Genomic DNA, 16803 nt, shown 5'->3' on the forward strand with positions numbered 1-16803 from the left:
TGCCAGCATGCAGTAATGATAAAAGTTAAATTGCTGTTTTTCTGTTCTGATTTGAAATTAGTGTTTGTGTGTTCACTTCATGAGCCCTAATCTTGGAGCTTCTTTCTCTTCCTGGCTCTATCTGTGGAAGTTTTCTTGGAAAACTTTCCCTACAGTGCATTTCTAAGATGCCTGTCAGCTAGGGCTTTATGGCAGTGTGGAACTGAGTAAGCCTAGTGCTTATTCGTTGCTCTCTCCTATCCCCTGTCATTCTTTGGGAGGAAGGACAGTGCCCTAGGAAGCTGTCTCCCTCCCCCATGGGGTGCATTTCTGGGGTTACCTTACTGGCTGACTCCTGGTTGGGTCCGGGGCCAATAGGAGGCACTACAGGAGATGGGAAGGCTGGGGAAGAAAAAGGCTAGAGAATTTCTTCCCTGTTCTTTTCTTGCTTTGGGGCCATGTCTCTGGCAGAAGGGACTTCTCTCTATGACTGTAGCTCCCTTGCAGCAGTGCCCCATCCATTCCACTGGTACTGGGATTAACTCATGTTTCCTTTTGTCCCTTCAGCCTGAGGTGCAATAGCAATACTGTTGCCAGTTTCTGAGTGCCTCAACATATATTATTTCTTTCACTAACCCCGATCACCTCTCCTTCTGTAGTCCCTTCATTTAAGGTTTTATTGGACCCAACTATGGTAGATTCTGTTTCCTGCTGGACCCAGACCAATATAGTGGAGAAGGCCACGGTGCTGTGGTCACATTTGTGAAATTTAATAGGATGATTTGAGAAAGCATTGTTAGGAAATGTTTACATTTCCCATATTAAGTAATTTTGGAAGAAGAAGCAGATTGCTTGATACTAAAGTCAAAACACTAAAACAAAACTGCCATTCTGTGGTTTTCTGAAAACAATTGGCTTCCAAATGACCCTTCAACATGAATGACTGCGGCAGCTCTGACCTAAAGATGTGGGGCTGATGTTCCCAGAGTCAGCATCAGTGTTAGGATTAGTGAAAGCAGACCCCTAGTCCTGCCATATACAAGGTAAAAAAAATCTCTCCCTTATTCTTCAGGCTTGGGCAAGTTGTTTTGACTGAGCAAAGAAGAGGTTCTTGAGGTGGAAGGAAAGAGAGCATTTTCATGGGCCCTGGCTAGACTACAAGTCAGCTACCTCCAGGCCATGGGTAGCCTTCTTTCAGCCAAGCTCAGAGCATTTGGGGTCTACATAAAGCTAAACGCATTGCAACTTCGAGCAGCGAATGCTATAAAGCAGCATTCTGGACAGGTACAAGCTAAGCACTCTTCGTTGATTCAGTTATTTGTACAGTCATTGGCTCATTCATAAAACAAATCATTCTGGGCAATGCTATTTATTGAGAGAATGAGTGAACAATCTGATGTCCAATCAAAGGATTAGAAAACTGAATGCAGAATTACAGCTGGGATAAGTGTACACAAGAGGAAGTTTCATGGAGCAGTGAGATCATTCTGAAGGTAGTAGAAGGGTTCCCTAAGGATGTGGCTATGAGCCGTAATGTGCTGGGTAAGTGAAAGTTCATTAGGTGAAGAGGTGGGGCTGGTGAGTGCGGTCAGGTGGGGGAGACTATCTCGAGAGGAGAGGGTCCTGTGGCAAAAGGGAATGACCTACCTTCCATTAACTCACAGGAGGCCTGTGTAGCTGGACCACAGAGACCAAAGAGGAAAAGCAGGATTGGTTAAAACTAGAGGGGTAGCAGAGGCCAGACCATCCAGGATCTTGAGGCCCATGGTCAGATTGTCGATCTTTATCCTAAGAAGAAAGGAACCCATTGAGCAGAATGACATAATGGGATTATGATTTGAAAATAATAAAAAGCAATTACAGTGTATTTACCATGTGTCAGAAACTTTTAAAGTGCTTCGTAAATATCAACTTATTGAATCTTCACAACAACCCTCTAAGATAAGTATTGTTATCATTCCCATTTTACATTCGAGGAAACAAAGGTAAAGAGAGGTTAAATAAGTAGCCCAAGGTCACATAACAAAGTGAGATTCAAACCTCTCAGGATTGTCATGTAGTTTGGCCAAATGCTTGACCACTACACCATACTGCCTCTGGCTTTGTGCAGAGGATAGATTTGGATGTGGGCATACTAGTTAGGAAGCTACTGCAGTCTTCCATGTAGAGGGAACTTGTCTTGAGATTTTGGCAGTGAAGATAGAAAGAAGTGGAAGACTTCAAGAGACCTGTAGGAAGCTGAATTTATAGGACATGGGTTAGATTGGCTGTAGGAGTGGTGGAGATTGGTGCCCCTTCCTTTTCCTTCTTCCTGCCAGCTCTGTGTTTTGCTCTCATGAGCACTTGCATTTCTTTATCCATGGGGGCTGTGAGGAGGAAGGTTTGGGCACTTGCTATAGTCCAGGGGTTCTCAACAGCAACCCTATTGACACTGGGATGGGTAATTCTTTGTTGTAGGGATTGTCTTGTGTTTAGTAGTATCCCTGGCCTTTACCTACTAGATGCCAGTAGCAATCCCTTCTGCTGGTTGTGACCATCAAAAATGTCTCCAGATATTGCCAGAAGTCCCCTAGAAGGCAAAATCACCCCTGATTGAAGAGGACTGGTCTAGTCCTAGCTTGCATGCATTTATAATTTCTCACCTTGGACGGGCAGAATAGTTCTTTCTGGAATACCTTGGGTCTTGAGCCAGTGTGTTTGTGGCACTAGTAGAGTTTTAACACTAGTCCAGGCTTAGCATATAGGCCTCCTCTAGTCTGAAAAAAGGTAGCCCCAAACCAGGTTGATTTAGAAAGCTTATAAAGAAGCCTCTTTCATATTCAATAATGTTATCCATGTAACAGTCTCTAGAGGGGTAGTCTAGACATCTGGTCTTCAAGTCATTTTCTTTTCTTTGGGGATGTAGACTCTTAAATTCTATACAACTTACTTCAACAGAACTTTCTGTAATCTACTGTTGTGTTTGAGCATTGCCTACATCTTATGTTTCTGGAGCGACTGTTTCCCAAACAGCTCCAAACCTTTTCTGTGTAGACTTTAATTTATTTAGAAGGCCTTTCAATGAAGAATATATTAAAGTTAAATAAGCTTCTCTTTTGGAAAGGTGAATTTATCAAATGCCTATATTTAGAGGAGAAGAGAATTTTAAAGAATTTTGATCAGTTGAAAATTCCCTACTAAGTCATATATTTTTTATAAAGTACCTTGAGAAGCCTGCTCTTTAATGTGGGATCCAAACAGATATCTGGAGAAAAACACACAAATCACACACAAGTCCCCAAATGAAATATGGCTATAAGTCTGATATTGATAGGTGGTGGTTTCTCTTCCTTTGAAAGCAGGGGGTCCCTCCATGGAACAGAAAGGAGTGTTAATATGAGAATCATCTCTTTCTTAACTGATGGCCCAATGAGCTTGGATAAATTATAGTTAAACCTTTTTTTAATATGTCAGTTATATACAAAAATAAAATGAACCCCCATATACCCTTTACCCAACTTCAGGATTATTCAACCCATTGCCAACCCTTTTTCCTTTTTATCCCACACTTCTCTATTCCTATCCCTGGGTTATTTTGAAGTAAATCTCAGATATTATATCATTTCATCCATAAGTATTTCAATATAAACATTCTTTTTTCAGATAAACATTTTTGACACCAAATTACAAACACTTTAAGGTGAAGGAGAATTCTGATGAAGGCCTTTCCTCATAAAGTTGAAACTCCCTGGGAGAGGCTTAGATTTTAATTAATTTTTAAATCTAGCTATAAAACAGCAAAATGGAGCATTTAATGGTATTGTACAGGGAAATCAGAAGGATTAACAGCACTCGATACATTTCTTAATTGATTTTCAGCTGTATTCAACCTTGCTTACACTTAAGACTCAATGTTTCCAGGACTGACATAATTACATCTTGGGTAGAGTTTTCATTATCTCTTAGTGATCATTGACATTTCTACCCATAACTGGAAGGGAAGGTCTTTTCTTCATCAGACCTCTTATCAACTTCTTGATTGAACGATAGATAACTCTCTAGGATTTTGAAGAAATAAAGCAAACAACTTTAAAAGTGTGAACATGAACTGGTGATTGGTCACATCTTCTACACCTAAGGGTTTTTGGATCTTGATTAATGGTAGCTTACTTCATAGAATGAAACAGCTTAAGCTCTTCTTGTAATGAGATTAGACTCCTGAATCTCTGTTGAAGCTTGAACATATCCACTCAGCTTCTTGCAAGATTTTTGTTAATTATCACATCTGCTTGCCCTCAAGATTTGAAAGCCAACCCAACCAGATTTGAAAGCCAACCCCATTGGGAAAACAACACTAAATTATGCAGGGTTGCTCTAGAGCATTTGTTCATTAGTTAATTCAACCATCATTTATTGATCAATAACTAGGGACCTCTAGTTGCTCTAGACGCTGATCTATTCATGGCTCATACAGAGTCCTGGCTTTCTCAGAGCTCACTCTAGTCTTGATGTTTTGATTATTTGATTGTCCATTGTACATCCAACGTTAGTAATTTGAGGGAGGAGTGGAATGGTTTCCATTTCCAGATATCCTTTTTGCCCTTCTCTCCCTCAGCTAGGTAACCATGGGAGTTAGTTGGGTTAAGCCAGATTTTTGTCTTGTGGTTGGCTTTCAAATCTGGTTGTTCTAAAGAGGAATGACTCAGAAGGTGTAATAGGTGGGCCAGGAACTTTGGCAGCATTCTAGCCCTGACTGCAGTAGAATATGGGGAGAAAAGGTATCCCAGAAGGGTGGGTAAATTTGAAGGCTAGAGTTCTACACCAAAATAAACTTTATGTCCATCATATTTCAGATGACAGTTGGCCTTGAGCCAAGCAAGATTAAGTGGTGACAATTAAGTGTCATCATGGAAACTTAATGTTTTGTGTGATCTAGCCTATCCTCTCACTTGGTAGTACTACCTAATTCCTCGGCAGCAGCTCTGGTGAAGGGTCTTTTAACCTCTGCCTGGCATTGAGGGTGATGAGTGCTTTAGCTCAGGGTCAAGTACCTGCGCTTTGAGGGGTCAGATGACTCAGGTTTGAATCTTAGCCTTACCACTTACTCTACTTGCGCTAAGACCTTGACTGAGTATGTAAATAAATGACATTACCTTCCCTATGGGGTTCCTGTGAGGATTAAATAAGTTAATCTTAATAAATCTACTCATCAGCATTCTGAGGGAACTCATCTTTTTTTTTTCGGAGAACCTTACTTAAACTGTTTGTCTTTTGTTATACAATAATAACTTTATCATTTCACCATCTTGTTCTTTGGTTCTTTTACATTTTGAGGACACTTAAGCATTTAGTCCTTCTTTATGACCCTTGAGTATTTAAGACTGTTCTCCTGTTCTATATTCTCCCTACTACCTCTACACTGCAAATTCTTCTCATCTTCATTTGAAAGTACCCACTTCTTTCTTTTCTTCTTGCGACAGGTTTAGAGGACTTTCACTATTCTAAGCCATCTCCTTTGGCTATTCTGTGCATTCTTTTTTGCACATTTCACAAATAGTCACTGGGCATTTTTATGGGCAGGGCACTGGCCCTGGTGACATGGTTTCTGCCTAGTAGAACTCATGCACGAATGAGGAAGATGAGGTAAGATCTCTGATAAGGGAGGTCCTGGAGATATTAGGAAATCTAATCCAGAATAGAAGAAAGCATGGGGGTTGAGGGAAGTTCTAGGAAGAAGAGATAGCTCATATGAGACCTAAAAGGTGAGAGAAAGGAGCCAGGTACATAAGGGAAAAAGGAGTGTTTCATATGGGACTCACACTCAAATACAACATTTAAATAACCAATAAAAGAATTCCATGGTTGAACAAATTGATCCTGCTAAAAGCCAAAGATTCTATTATAAGTGGCCATTTATCTGGGAGAGGGGTTTTAAAATGTCACCCCCATAATTATGCAACAATACCTTACTTTCTATCACATCCTTGGCTCCTAACCTTATCTTTTTCTTAAGACAAATAATTTCCCTCCAACTAGGCTAGAAATCCCTTTCCTTTCATTCTCATTCTTTTTAACATGTGGCTAAGACATGCTGTCTCCACAATGTATAATAACACTGTTTACATTCACATGGTCAATTGTAATTGGATATGAAATTTTTAGCATTACATTTCCTTCATGATGGTATTAGAAATAATTTATATGTTTATAATAAGAAAGGATTTTTTAAAAATAAGATACACAATGAAAGAGGCTCCTAGGATAGGACTGGAATTTTTCAAGGAGATATTGAGCTTGGATAATATTTAAAACTCCAGCTTGGAGTTTGAATGCAACTAAAAGTGCATACATGAAAATCTGTGGCAGCAATCTTGAATCACTTTCCATTGCATAACCTAATGTTTTATTATTTTAATTTTTGAAATAATGCAACAATTTTACTGAAAGAATATAAAACCTTAGGAAAAAAAGTGTTGACTCCTGCCAAGGCTGACCTCAGCAAGATGGGCCTTTACCCCTTATCATCTTTGAAAACATTATTTCTTTAAGTTATATTGACTAAGGAAGTAATAATGATCAAAATGATGGAATGAGATGGTGTTTTTATTGAGCAGTAGCCAGTGGAGGACCAGGAGAGCCTCAGTCTCTGATGTCAAAATCTGCAGAACAAAGGCTCTCCAAAATCATTTGAGAGAGAAAAGGAGCTGACTTCTGTTGCCAGGGTTTGCTTCGCCCCCTCCTCTTTTTTTGTATGCTAACTGAATTATGCCCTTGTCTCCTGAAACTCTCTTAGCATCATTCTCTTGGGCCTCAGTGGTACCCAGACCAGAAATTACAACTACAGGCTCCGCAGTTCTTAAATCCAGTCAATAAACTGATTACAGAAATCCAACAGATGTTCCTGCACCTTAGACACAGGTTATATTATGACCAGCTTGCTCCACCTGCAGGAACAAAGCCTTCCTGTTGGAGATGCAGGGCTTAACTGTGTATACTGTGTTTGTGCACAGCCCACACACTCCACTCATGTGCTTCCTAATGAACCTCAGAGGTGTAGAGGTTACTTCTAAAGATTAAGGAACCATCTTTAATATGTAGAAATTAATCTATCTTTAATATGTGCTGACACATGGTCAGTAAGGCAGGAGAGAAGAGGGAAAGGTATGTTATCAAAACAGGGCCAAATAAGTGTAGAAAATTATCTGTGTTAGATGATCAGAAATTCTGAATGCTAGATATTTTAATAGTATAATGGTCTGGATAAGGTTGATTCATTGTTGATTATTTAAGGTAAGAGTAGTAAGTTATATTTGTATAGGACTTTGTAATTATAAAAATGCTTTCGAATGCATAACATTTTCAGGTGTTATATTTTTTGTGACCTTGAGTTCGACAAAACCTTTTAAGATTTGAAACCAAAAGCACAAGCAGCTAAAGAAAAATAGGTAAGTTGGACTTCATCAAAATTATAAACTTTTATGCTTCAAAGGACACCATCAAGAAAAGACAGTCTAAAAAATAGGAGAAAATGTTTGTAATTATATCTGATAAAGTACTAGTATCCAGAATACATAAACAACTCTTACAACTCAACAATAAAAATGTAAATAACTCTATTAAAAAGAAGCAGAAGACTTGAATAGACATTTCTCCAAAGAAGATATACAAATAGTTAATAAGTATATGAAAAGATGCTCAACATTAGTAGACTTTAGGGGAATATAAATTAAAACCAGAATGAGATACCGCATCACACCCACTAGGATGACTATAATAAAAAAAGACAAACAATAATAAGATGAGGATGTGGAGAAATTAGAAACCTCATACATTGCCGATGTAATATATAGTGGTACAACCACTTTGGAAAACAGTTTGGTTGTTCCTAAAAATGTGAAACAGTTTCCATATGACCCAGCAATTCTGCTCTTAGGTACGTACCCAAAAGAAATGAAAAAAATATATCCACACAAAAATTTGTACGTTAATGTTCACAATTACATTATAAATAATAGCCCTAAGTGGAAACAACCCAAATGGATGAATTGATGATGAATAGATACACAAAATAAAATCTATATATAGGTAGAATGTTATTTCACATTAAAAAGAAATGAAGTAATTACTAATAGATGGTACAACATGGAAAACTTTGAAAACATCATGTTAAGTAAAAGAAGCCAGTCACACAAAAGACCGCATATTGTAGGATCCAGTTTTATGTGCAAACAGGCAAAGAAACATAGACAAAATAGTTTAGTGGTTGCCAAAGGCTATGGGAAAGACTGACGGGGTTGATGGCTGGTAGTGGTATGGGTTCTGTTGAGGGGTAATGAAAATTTTCTAAAATTCAACTGCAATGGTTTTATAACCGAACATACAAAAATCCATTTAGTTGTATACTTTAAATGGAATTTTTCAAGGAGATTATATGATGTGTTAATTATATCTCCATAAAGCTATTAAAAGTGGGGGCTCTGCACAGTGCTATGAAATATTCAAAAATATGCAAGTTATGCTCCATATTCATATTTATTTACAATGTTTCAAGTCAGAATAAATAATATTGATTAGAAATGATCACAGCCTCAAAATCATTTTTTTAGCTCAGCATCCAAGGAATGTACTATCCAGTGAATACACTTGAAATGAAACCTATTCATTTGAATTCAACTGATTAATATTTATTTTGAATCCTATAGCAGGTGCCTGACCCAGTGTTCAGAGCTGAAAGTAGGGAGAGAACATTATATAAGTACGTCGTTATGTTAAAACTTAGACATGTACAAAGGACTTTTTCAGTGGTCCCACAGAAGTGAAGAGCCGTTCATTTGGTCTATGAGATGGGGAGAACTTTGAGGGGAGATATTTAAACTATTCAAATTTAAAGATTGACTAGGACTTCAATGGATGAAGGAGTGAAAATATCCTAGGGGAATGGGTAAAGGGACTAAGTAAGAACTTATTAAAAAGGAAGTATGATGATGATGATGATAATGGTGTTCGTAGCGATGATGATAGTGGTGGTGATGATGACAGCAGTGATGATGATCATGGTGGTGGTAGTTGTGATGACCCAAAGATGATGGTCATAGTGGTGGTGATGGTAATGGTAAAGACAATAATGGCACTGACGATGGTGGTAACAATGATGATGATGGTGTTAATGGCAGTTTTAGAGGTGATGATTTACAAAGACTGAATTTGAGGAACTTCTGAGCTTTCTAAATGATGTGCTTTGAGACATCATAACTATAGACCTTGAGCTGCATGCACGTGGTGGCCTGGAACAACTGTCATTGGCCAGAGCTTTGCTTTTTTGATCAAATTTTATCTTTCAGCCAGGCTTGTAGAAACTGTGTATTAGCCTATAAAAGAGGCACCAACACTTAGCAATTAATGAATTGCTGCACTTGAACCTGAAATATAGTGGCTCATACTTTCGCAATCAGTAAGTGCTCAGGTCATTGACTTTTTTGGAAGCCTACTGTGGCCCTTCTTCTGGATCTCACTATTACTCCTCTCATGAAAATTTTAGGTTAAAAATATTACATCGAACCACATGAAATTACCATTTTTGTAGGTCAAAACTAGTTGAATATCAACAATTTTATCTAAATTAAGCTATAAATGCCTGATGCTGATTTATTACTCTACCCCTTCACTAAGTGTGTGGGATGGATAAGAGGGGTCAGAAAAAGATACATATTATTCTGACAGCTTTGTGCTATTGACTGTGTGTGTGTGCATGCGCTCATGTACACAGAATAGATACTACAGACCAGTGCTTTTCAGTATAGTAGCCATGTACCTTATGTGGCTATCGAGCATTTGAAATGAGGCTAGTCTAAATTGAGGTAAGCTATGAGTATAAAATACACCTGATTTCAAAAACTTAGTATGAAAAAAAAGAATGTAAATTTTCTTAGTATAAAAACATATATAAAAACTGAGTGTGAAAAAATAATTTTTATATTGATTATATGTTCAAATAATAATATTTTGGATATAATTGGGTTAAATAAAATATTAATTTAGCTTGTTTTATTTTACTTTTTTTTCCAGCTTTATTGAAGTATAATAGACAATTAGTTGCTTGTATTTACATTGTACAATTCAATGAGTTCTTTTTCAATTATAGTTGGCATACAGTAATATATTAGTTTCAGTTGTACAGCAACATAGTGATTAGAGATCTATGTAACTCAAAAAGTGATCACCTCATTAGATATAGTACCCCTCTTCCCCCTTACATATTTGTTAAAACATTATTAACTATTTTCCTTATGCTACACTTTATACCTCCATGTCTATTTTGCAACTATCCATTTGTACTTCTTAATCCCTTTGCCCTTTTTCACTGTATCTCCCAAACCCCCCCATCTAGTAGCCCTCAAAATATTCTCTGTATCTATGAATTTATTTTCATTTTTGTTGTTTATTTTGTTCTTTAGATTCCACATGTACGTGAAATTATGCAGTATTTGTCTTTATCTGACTTACTTCATTCAGAGCAATGAATCAAGGCAATATCTTTTTCCATCCTCTTCCTTTTAGTCTGTGTGTGTCTTTTAATCTGAAGCGAGTCTCTTGTAGGCAGCATATATGGGGTCTTGTTTTCTTATCCATTCAGTCACTCTATCTTTTGGTTAGAGCACTAATTCTTTTCCATTTGAGGTACTTGTTGATAGGAATGTAGTTATTACCATTCTTTATTCATGTTTTTGATACATGTTTTTTTTTCCCCCCCTTAAGGAAGTCCCTCCAACATTTCCTGTAACAATGCTGGCTTGGTGCTGATAAATTCCTTTAGCTTATTTTTGTCTGGGAGGCTCTTTATCTGTCCTTTGACTCTAAATGATAGCTTTGTTAGATAAAGTATTCTTGGCTGTAGATCCTGGGTTTTCATCATGTCGAATATTTTGTGCTAAGCCCTTCTGTCTAGCATAGTTAATTTCTTTTGAGAAATCAGCTGCCAGTCTTATGGGTGCTCCCTTGTAAATAACTAACTGCTTTTCTCTTGCTGCTTTTAAGATTCTATCTTTGTATTTAACCTTTGCATTTTAATTATGATGTGTCTTGGTGTGAGTCTCTTTGGGTTCCTGGTTTTTGGGACTCTCTGAGCTTCCTGTGGTTTTATGTCTATTTCCTTCACCAGGTTAGGGAAGTTTTCCATCATTATTTCTTCAAATAGCTCTGTGACATTGTTTTGTTTTGTTTTGTTTTTTTCCAGTACCCCTATGACACGGATATTTTTACATTTAATAGCTCCTTAAATTATAATAGCTCCTTATTATAGTCTTGGCTTCTTTTTTCTTGCCATTCTGATCGAATGTACTTGGCTTCCCCATCCTCTATATCAGTTATCCACTCTAATATCCTCTTAATCTTAGGATAATATGTTCTTCATTTCTGACTGGTTCCCTTTTATAATTCCATTTCTATTTTTATGTTTTATTTCTCTTTGTTAAAGTTCACTGAATTAATCTACACTTCCCCTAAATTCATTGAACATCTCTATAACCAGTATTTTGAACTCTGCATCTGTTAGATTGCTTGTCTCCATTTTTCCTGGATCTCTGTTCTGTTCTCTCATATGATTCTGCTTCTTTGTCTTCCCATGGATGGCCTTTCTTTGTCTGTTTCTATGTACTAAGCAAAGCTCCTAAATCTCCCAATCTTATTAGTATGGCTTTGTGTAGTATGTGTCCAGAAGCATAGTCCTGAGATAGGTTCAGCTGCAGGCCAAATTTAGCCCCAGTCTGTATCCCTCTGGGGCCACCTATTAAGATTCAGCAAGTGATCTACAGGTGCTGTGCTTATAGTTGCCTCAAGAAACCACACCAGAAACTGAGGCCAGCTGCTACTGTGTGAGTCTTGGTACGGCTCAGCAAGGAGCACCAGACTCACAGAGGACACAGCTGGATGTGGCTTGGGTGGGGCCACAAGTTGGGCGAGGCAGAGTTTCAGGGAATCCTCTGGGTGGAGCAACCTCTGTTATCCAGTTTAATGACATCTGTCCCATTCAGCCACTCGGGACTAGACATGTTTTCACTCCCTCCTACTTTGTGCTGTTGCAGGTTGATTAATTATTTCTCTCCCTAGTTTTAGTGCTTATGTTCATGTAGATCCCAGATGACTTTGCTTGCTATTTGCTCCATGTTTCTGTCACAACTTTGATTTGGTTGCAAGAGGGGTGAACAAAGCCTCTATCATCTATATCATTTTCTCATATCTCTTTTCATTTTACATTTTTAATGTGGCTACTAGAAAATTAGGCTCATATTATAATTCTATTTGACAGTGCTGCTACAGACAGAAAGCTCTTTTAAAGTGCTTTTTAGTATACATTTTCAGCAAATTTAGGAGGAAGACAATTCAAAGTAATTGCCTCTGAACCTTCTGAGCCCAAATCTGCTTCAGTTTCCTCGAAAAGGGAAGGAAAAATCAATCTGGTCTCTAAAATCCACATTTTGAAAAATATAGTATGGACATATATTCACTGTCTAACATACAAAATAAATTGTATGTTAGTTTTTCCATGTACTTATAGTATTTTCTTTGCTTTTACTTTTTGTTCTCTGTGTTCTTCCTGTCATCACTTTATCAAAATACTGAGGCCCTGGCATCAAGCAAGTAGAGATATTCAAGATACATAAATGCCTCACTTATTCAGTACTGAGTTTATCTGAATTTCTTGGGGATTGACTAAGTATATAAGTATTCAGTTTTCTCTGAAATTGAGACCATGCCATGCAGTGTGGTATTAGTGGGGAGAAAAGTGTGTTAGTCTCTTGGCGCTGACAATTTGAACTGTCAAGGTCAGGGCCCTGTGGTCTCCTTTTGCTCCCCTAATCCCAACTAAGAAGGTAATTTAAGTGGAATCCTGGGGTGCTAAATTAAAAAGGTCCTAATGGGAAAATGGGAAGTGGAAGGTTTAAAGGACACACATTAATGTGTTCACTTCAAGATGTACTCGTCAGTGCTTCTTAGGAAGTTACGTGCTCACCAGTAATGTCTTTTCTTTTTGGAACACAACCAAGGGCAAGTATGGAGATTTTTAAACATAATATTTTGGAACCCAAGGGAAGCCAAAATATCACAGACAGTGATAAAACCACGATTTAGTAATTGTGTTTTGTGATCCTGAAGCATGTGGTGGGGCTGCTGGAAGAAGAAGCGTGACGAGTTTGGGCAGCAGATGTTCTGCATCTCAAGTTGCCGTCTAATCCTTTCTTAAATGGGCCCAGGCAAACCTGCAGGGTGTCTAGAAGTTTTCTTTTCCCTGTAGCCATATCTTCTAGGTGAAAGAGAAATCTGAGTAGGTATCAGCTAGGGAGATACTTGCCTGCCCCAACAGAAGACCCCAAAATTGAATAATATGTTTTCTCATATAACAATAAATCTGGAGTTAGATGGTTCAGAAAGCATAAGATATTTTACTATTGCCATCCTATTTTATTCTTTGTCATGGTCAGTTTTTGTCTTTATTTTGCAAAATCACTACTGCAGCTCTAACCATCACATCTGTGTTCCAGCAGATGGAAGGGTTAAATGCCAAACAACTTCACCTCTGGGAAGGGACATCTTCCAAGGACTTTTGCCTATATTATTTGCCTGAAGTGGGTCACATGACCTCCCAGATGCATGCCATGGACTCAGTAGGTGAGGAAGCTACAAGAATGCGGAGCCCATAGAGCTTGCCACTCTAACAAAGGAAAATATAGTCTATAAAATAGCTTCTACTTTAGTTCTTGGCACATAGTAATAATAAAAAATGGATCTTCAAACAACTTTACCTTTGTAGTTAAGAAGCCAGAACAGGCCATACTATATACTATGTCCTCTAGAAGAAGTGATTCCTTTGCTTAGAGTAGCGTCTAACACTTAGAGTGTCCTTTAGGCATGTTCAGCCTATAGAACATAGGCACAGGGTTCAGTGCTTTATATCTTACTCCTTGTAACAACGTGATAGAGATATTCTTCCCAGATTACAGAGACAGAAACGGAGCCTGAGAGAGGCTAAGTAAACTCGTCTAAGGTACACAGCAAATGCGGGGGCAGGCTTGGATGCTAACCCTTTCCTCCTGCCTGTGCCTTCATAACCTCTGAGCTCTCAGTGGGTAGTAAATTTGCCTAGTGATTCACTAACCCAGTTTAAAGCCTAGAGCCAAAGACATTAGAGTAAATAGAAAAAAAGGACCAAAAAAAAAAAAAAAGGACAAAAAGTTAAGATAACTTTGGCGTAATTGAAATAGGTCTCCATATCATGAACTGTTAAAGGCCTAAAATGATACTAAGTTCTGGACTCTCTCAATCTTAGAATATCTTTCACGGGTTCCTTGTTTTGGGGGATTTGCCATGATTCCACATGGTAATGGTTTGTTTGGGGTTGTCTAAGGGCATTCTCAGGAACAGTTAGGCCATTTGGTGCTGGGTGCTGTTCAGGAGGAGTGAGAAGGAGCTATGTGCATCCTTCTTGGAGTACAACTGGCCCCCACCAGCATGGCCCCTGGCTGCCTTGAGATCCGGTAGCATGGAAGGAGAAGTAGATCAGAATTGCCTCCAAGGAACAGAGGTTTCCCAAGAATGATGGATCTACCTTTGATGTCTAGCAGCTTCCAAATAGCACAGAAATGATACAGATACATGCCAAAAGTGGGGGGAAACAACTTTTGATCTAGTTAGAACTAATTAAACTTTCAGTGTGCATGAAAGAAACTTGAGGGCTGGCCAGTTGTTTGCTATGGATGGATTTTGTCAAAGAGCATAGTTGAAAATAATGTAACTAAAGCAAACTCCTGCCTGGCTTTCTACATAGGAGGAATTAATTTGGGGGGCTTTTTTTGCTTCTAAAATATTAGGGATTTTTCCTTTTGCAGGCTGAAATTACCTGCTGTCCTTTTTTTTTCCCTGCATACAGTGATATTAAGAGTGATGTTTTCTTTAATGTTTTCTCAGAAGGCTCTCCCTTCAGCCCTTCTTTGTTGTCATATCTTGTTTAGTCTAATGTATATTTTTTGTTAGTGTGTATACTAAAAAAGGTAATCTAATTAACAGTAGAAGGTAAGAAGCACCTCATAATTTTGACAAAGCGAAAAACGTGGACTCTGGTATTTGATCAACAACTCCCACTTAAGGCTCACAACTCTTACCTCGTTAGCAGGGTAGTTTTTTGCTCTTTATAAGCAGGCTTCAGCAGAGTATAAAGTGTGTATTTGACAGGACAACAGTCAGGTCTAAGAGTGGCTTTCGGAAATTTCGGCTGCCTTTATTCGGAGCGACTGGCTTGGTAAATGTTTAGAGGGCCCTAATTATGCTTTGGGGTGATTAAAACATTGTGGATTTATGCTGTTTCACTAAGGAGAACGGCCTACTCCACATACTAAGAAAGGGAAAAAAAACTAAAAGGGAGGAAAGAAAAGGAAAAGGGGAGGCGGGTCGCAGTGGGGGTGGGGTGAGCACACACCACCCCAGTTTGGAGAGAGGCGGCCTCTTGGTAGAGCATATGAATCCACTTACATGTAAATTGCTTGTCGCTATGAATTAAGGGAAGGCTATGAAAGAACTGCTTTGCCGTGTTTACTATAGGATTTTTGACAGACTCTTTCCTCTTTCAAGTAAATTTGGCTCAAGTCCATAGTCAGTCCAGTTTTAAGTAAACTCCTCTTTTGTTACATTAACAAGGTTATAACATCACTGGGGCAGATTTCCAGCTGCAGGAACCGAGGCCTAAGTATGGGGCTGAGGGTATAATTAAAACCTTCAGGTGGGAGAGTTAAATTCTCAAGTAAAATTGGATAAAAGGCTAATTGTCCATAGCAACATAATACATGCTTTAAATATCTGTGAAATGAAGATGAATAGTAGGAGGCTTGGAAAGAAATCTTTTCTACTTTGTGAATCAAGATATGATTTTTTAGTTTTAGGATAAAGGGCCTTCGTCCAACCCCCATCCACAAATCAATTTTGAAAGCATAGTGCCATCCCCTGTAGCCCCTGTGACTTGTCCACTATCTCTACTAAAGACCTTTTGCAGAACTTATCTTACAAAACAGGGAGCATTTATAGCTGATAAGTAGACCCATGAGTGGAGTCCTAGATTTTCTGGTTCCCTTTATCTAAACAAAGGTGTAGAGTACTTTATCCACATTTGCTATACCTTCCTTTAAAGGAGGGGTGGTGATGGGGGTGTAGGCGGGTGGGAGGGGAGTCTAGGGGAAGGGCACACATACCTTTGGTGACCTTCTCAAAGATGACATCCAGCCAAGCAAGATGATACATTACCACAACACTAAAAAAACAAAACGGCTTGTAATGGCAGCTTGTCCTGAGCAAATGCATCGGGAAGGCCCATTTGTTATTCATTAGGAGCAGCCTGGCTGGGCTGGCGTGGTAGGGAGCCTGGAGACTTAAGGTCATTCTACACCACTGCCCCAATGGCACGGACAACAGTGAAGACAGCTCTAGCAGCCACCACACTTCCAGACTTTGCTGCACTGCTGTTTGAAGCCCTGCAGGAATGAAAGTATTCTAAAACAGTTTAGAGTTACTCCGAGAGGGTGGGAGAGGGCGTGGGGTTCAGGGGAAGAAGAAGAGATAAAAAAAAGAAATAATTTCATGGGCAAAGTGACTCCATGGAGCTAAGCACAGTGAACCCACAACCTCCCTCCAGCAGCCCCAGAAGCATCCCCCCAAAGAGGTGTAAGTCTCTCCATCTGATATAAGGACACTCAGAAGAGAGAGTGTGAGGAGCCCAAGATTGTTGGAGAGTGGTCAGTGTTTAAAGGTTTGCCGGACAAGTACATGGTCACGTCCAACTAATAGAGTTTCTGGGTGCAGCAT

The 16803-nt window shown here is 38.8% G+C and overlaps 1 protein-coding gene across 20 annotated transcripts in view; it reads left to right on the top strand.

Annotated features, from left to right (window-relative positions):
* Positions 1 to 16803, top strand: part of ERC2 (ELKS/RAB6-interacting/CAST family member 2) — a 941255-nt gene that overhangs the window by 593319 nt on the left and 331133 nt on the right. Inside the window, exon 14 of one of the 20 annotated variants that reach the window (XM_023537632.1) lies at positions 7322 to 7383. The exons of the other annotated variants lie outside the window; for them this stretch is intronic. Within the exon in view, the coding sequence (XP_023393400.1) occupies positions 7322 to 7364 (43 nt within the window). The 3' untranslated portion in view covers positions 7365 to 7383. Of the gene's footprint in view, positions 1 to 7321; positions 7384 to 16803 lie in introns of those variants that run through there. 20 annotated transcript variants of the gene reach the window in all.

The sequence above is a fragment of the Pteropus vampyrus genome, unplaced genomic scaffold, assembly GCF_000151845.1.
Source record: "Pteropus vampyrus isolate Shadow unplaced genomic scaffold, Pvam_2.0 Scaffold195, whole genome shotgun sequence".
NCBI lineage: Eukaryota > Metazoa > Chordata > Mammalia > Chiroptera > Pteropodidae > Pteropus > Pteropus vampyrus.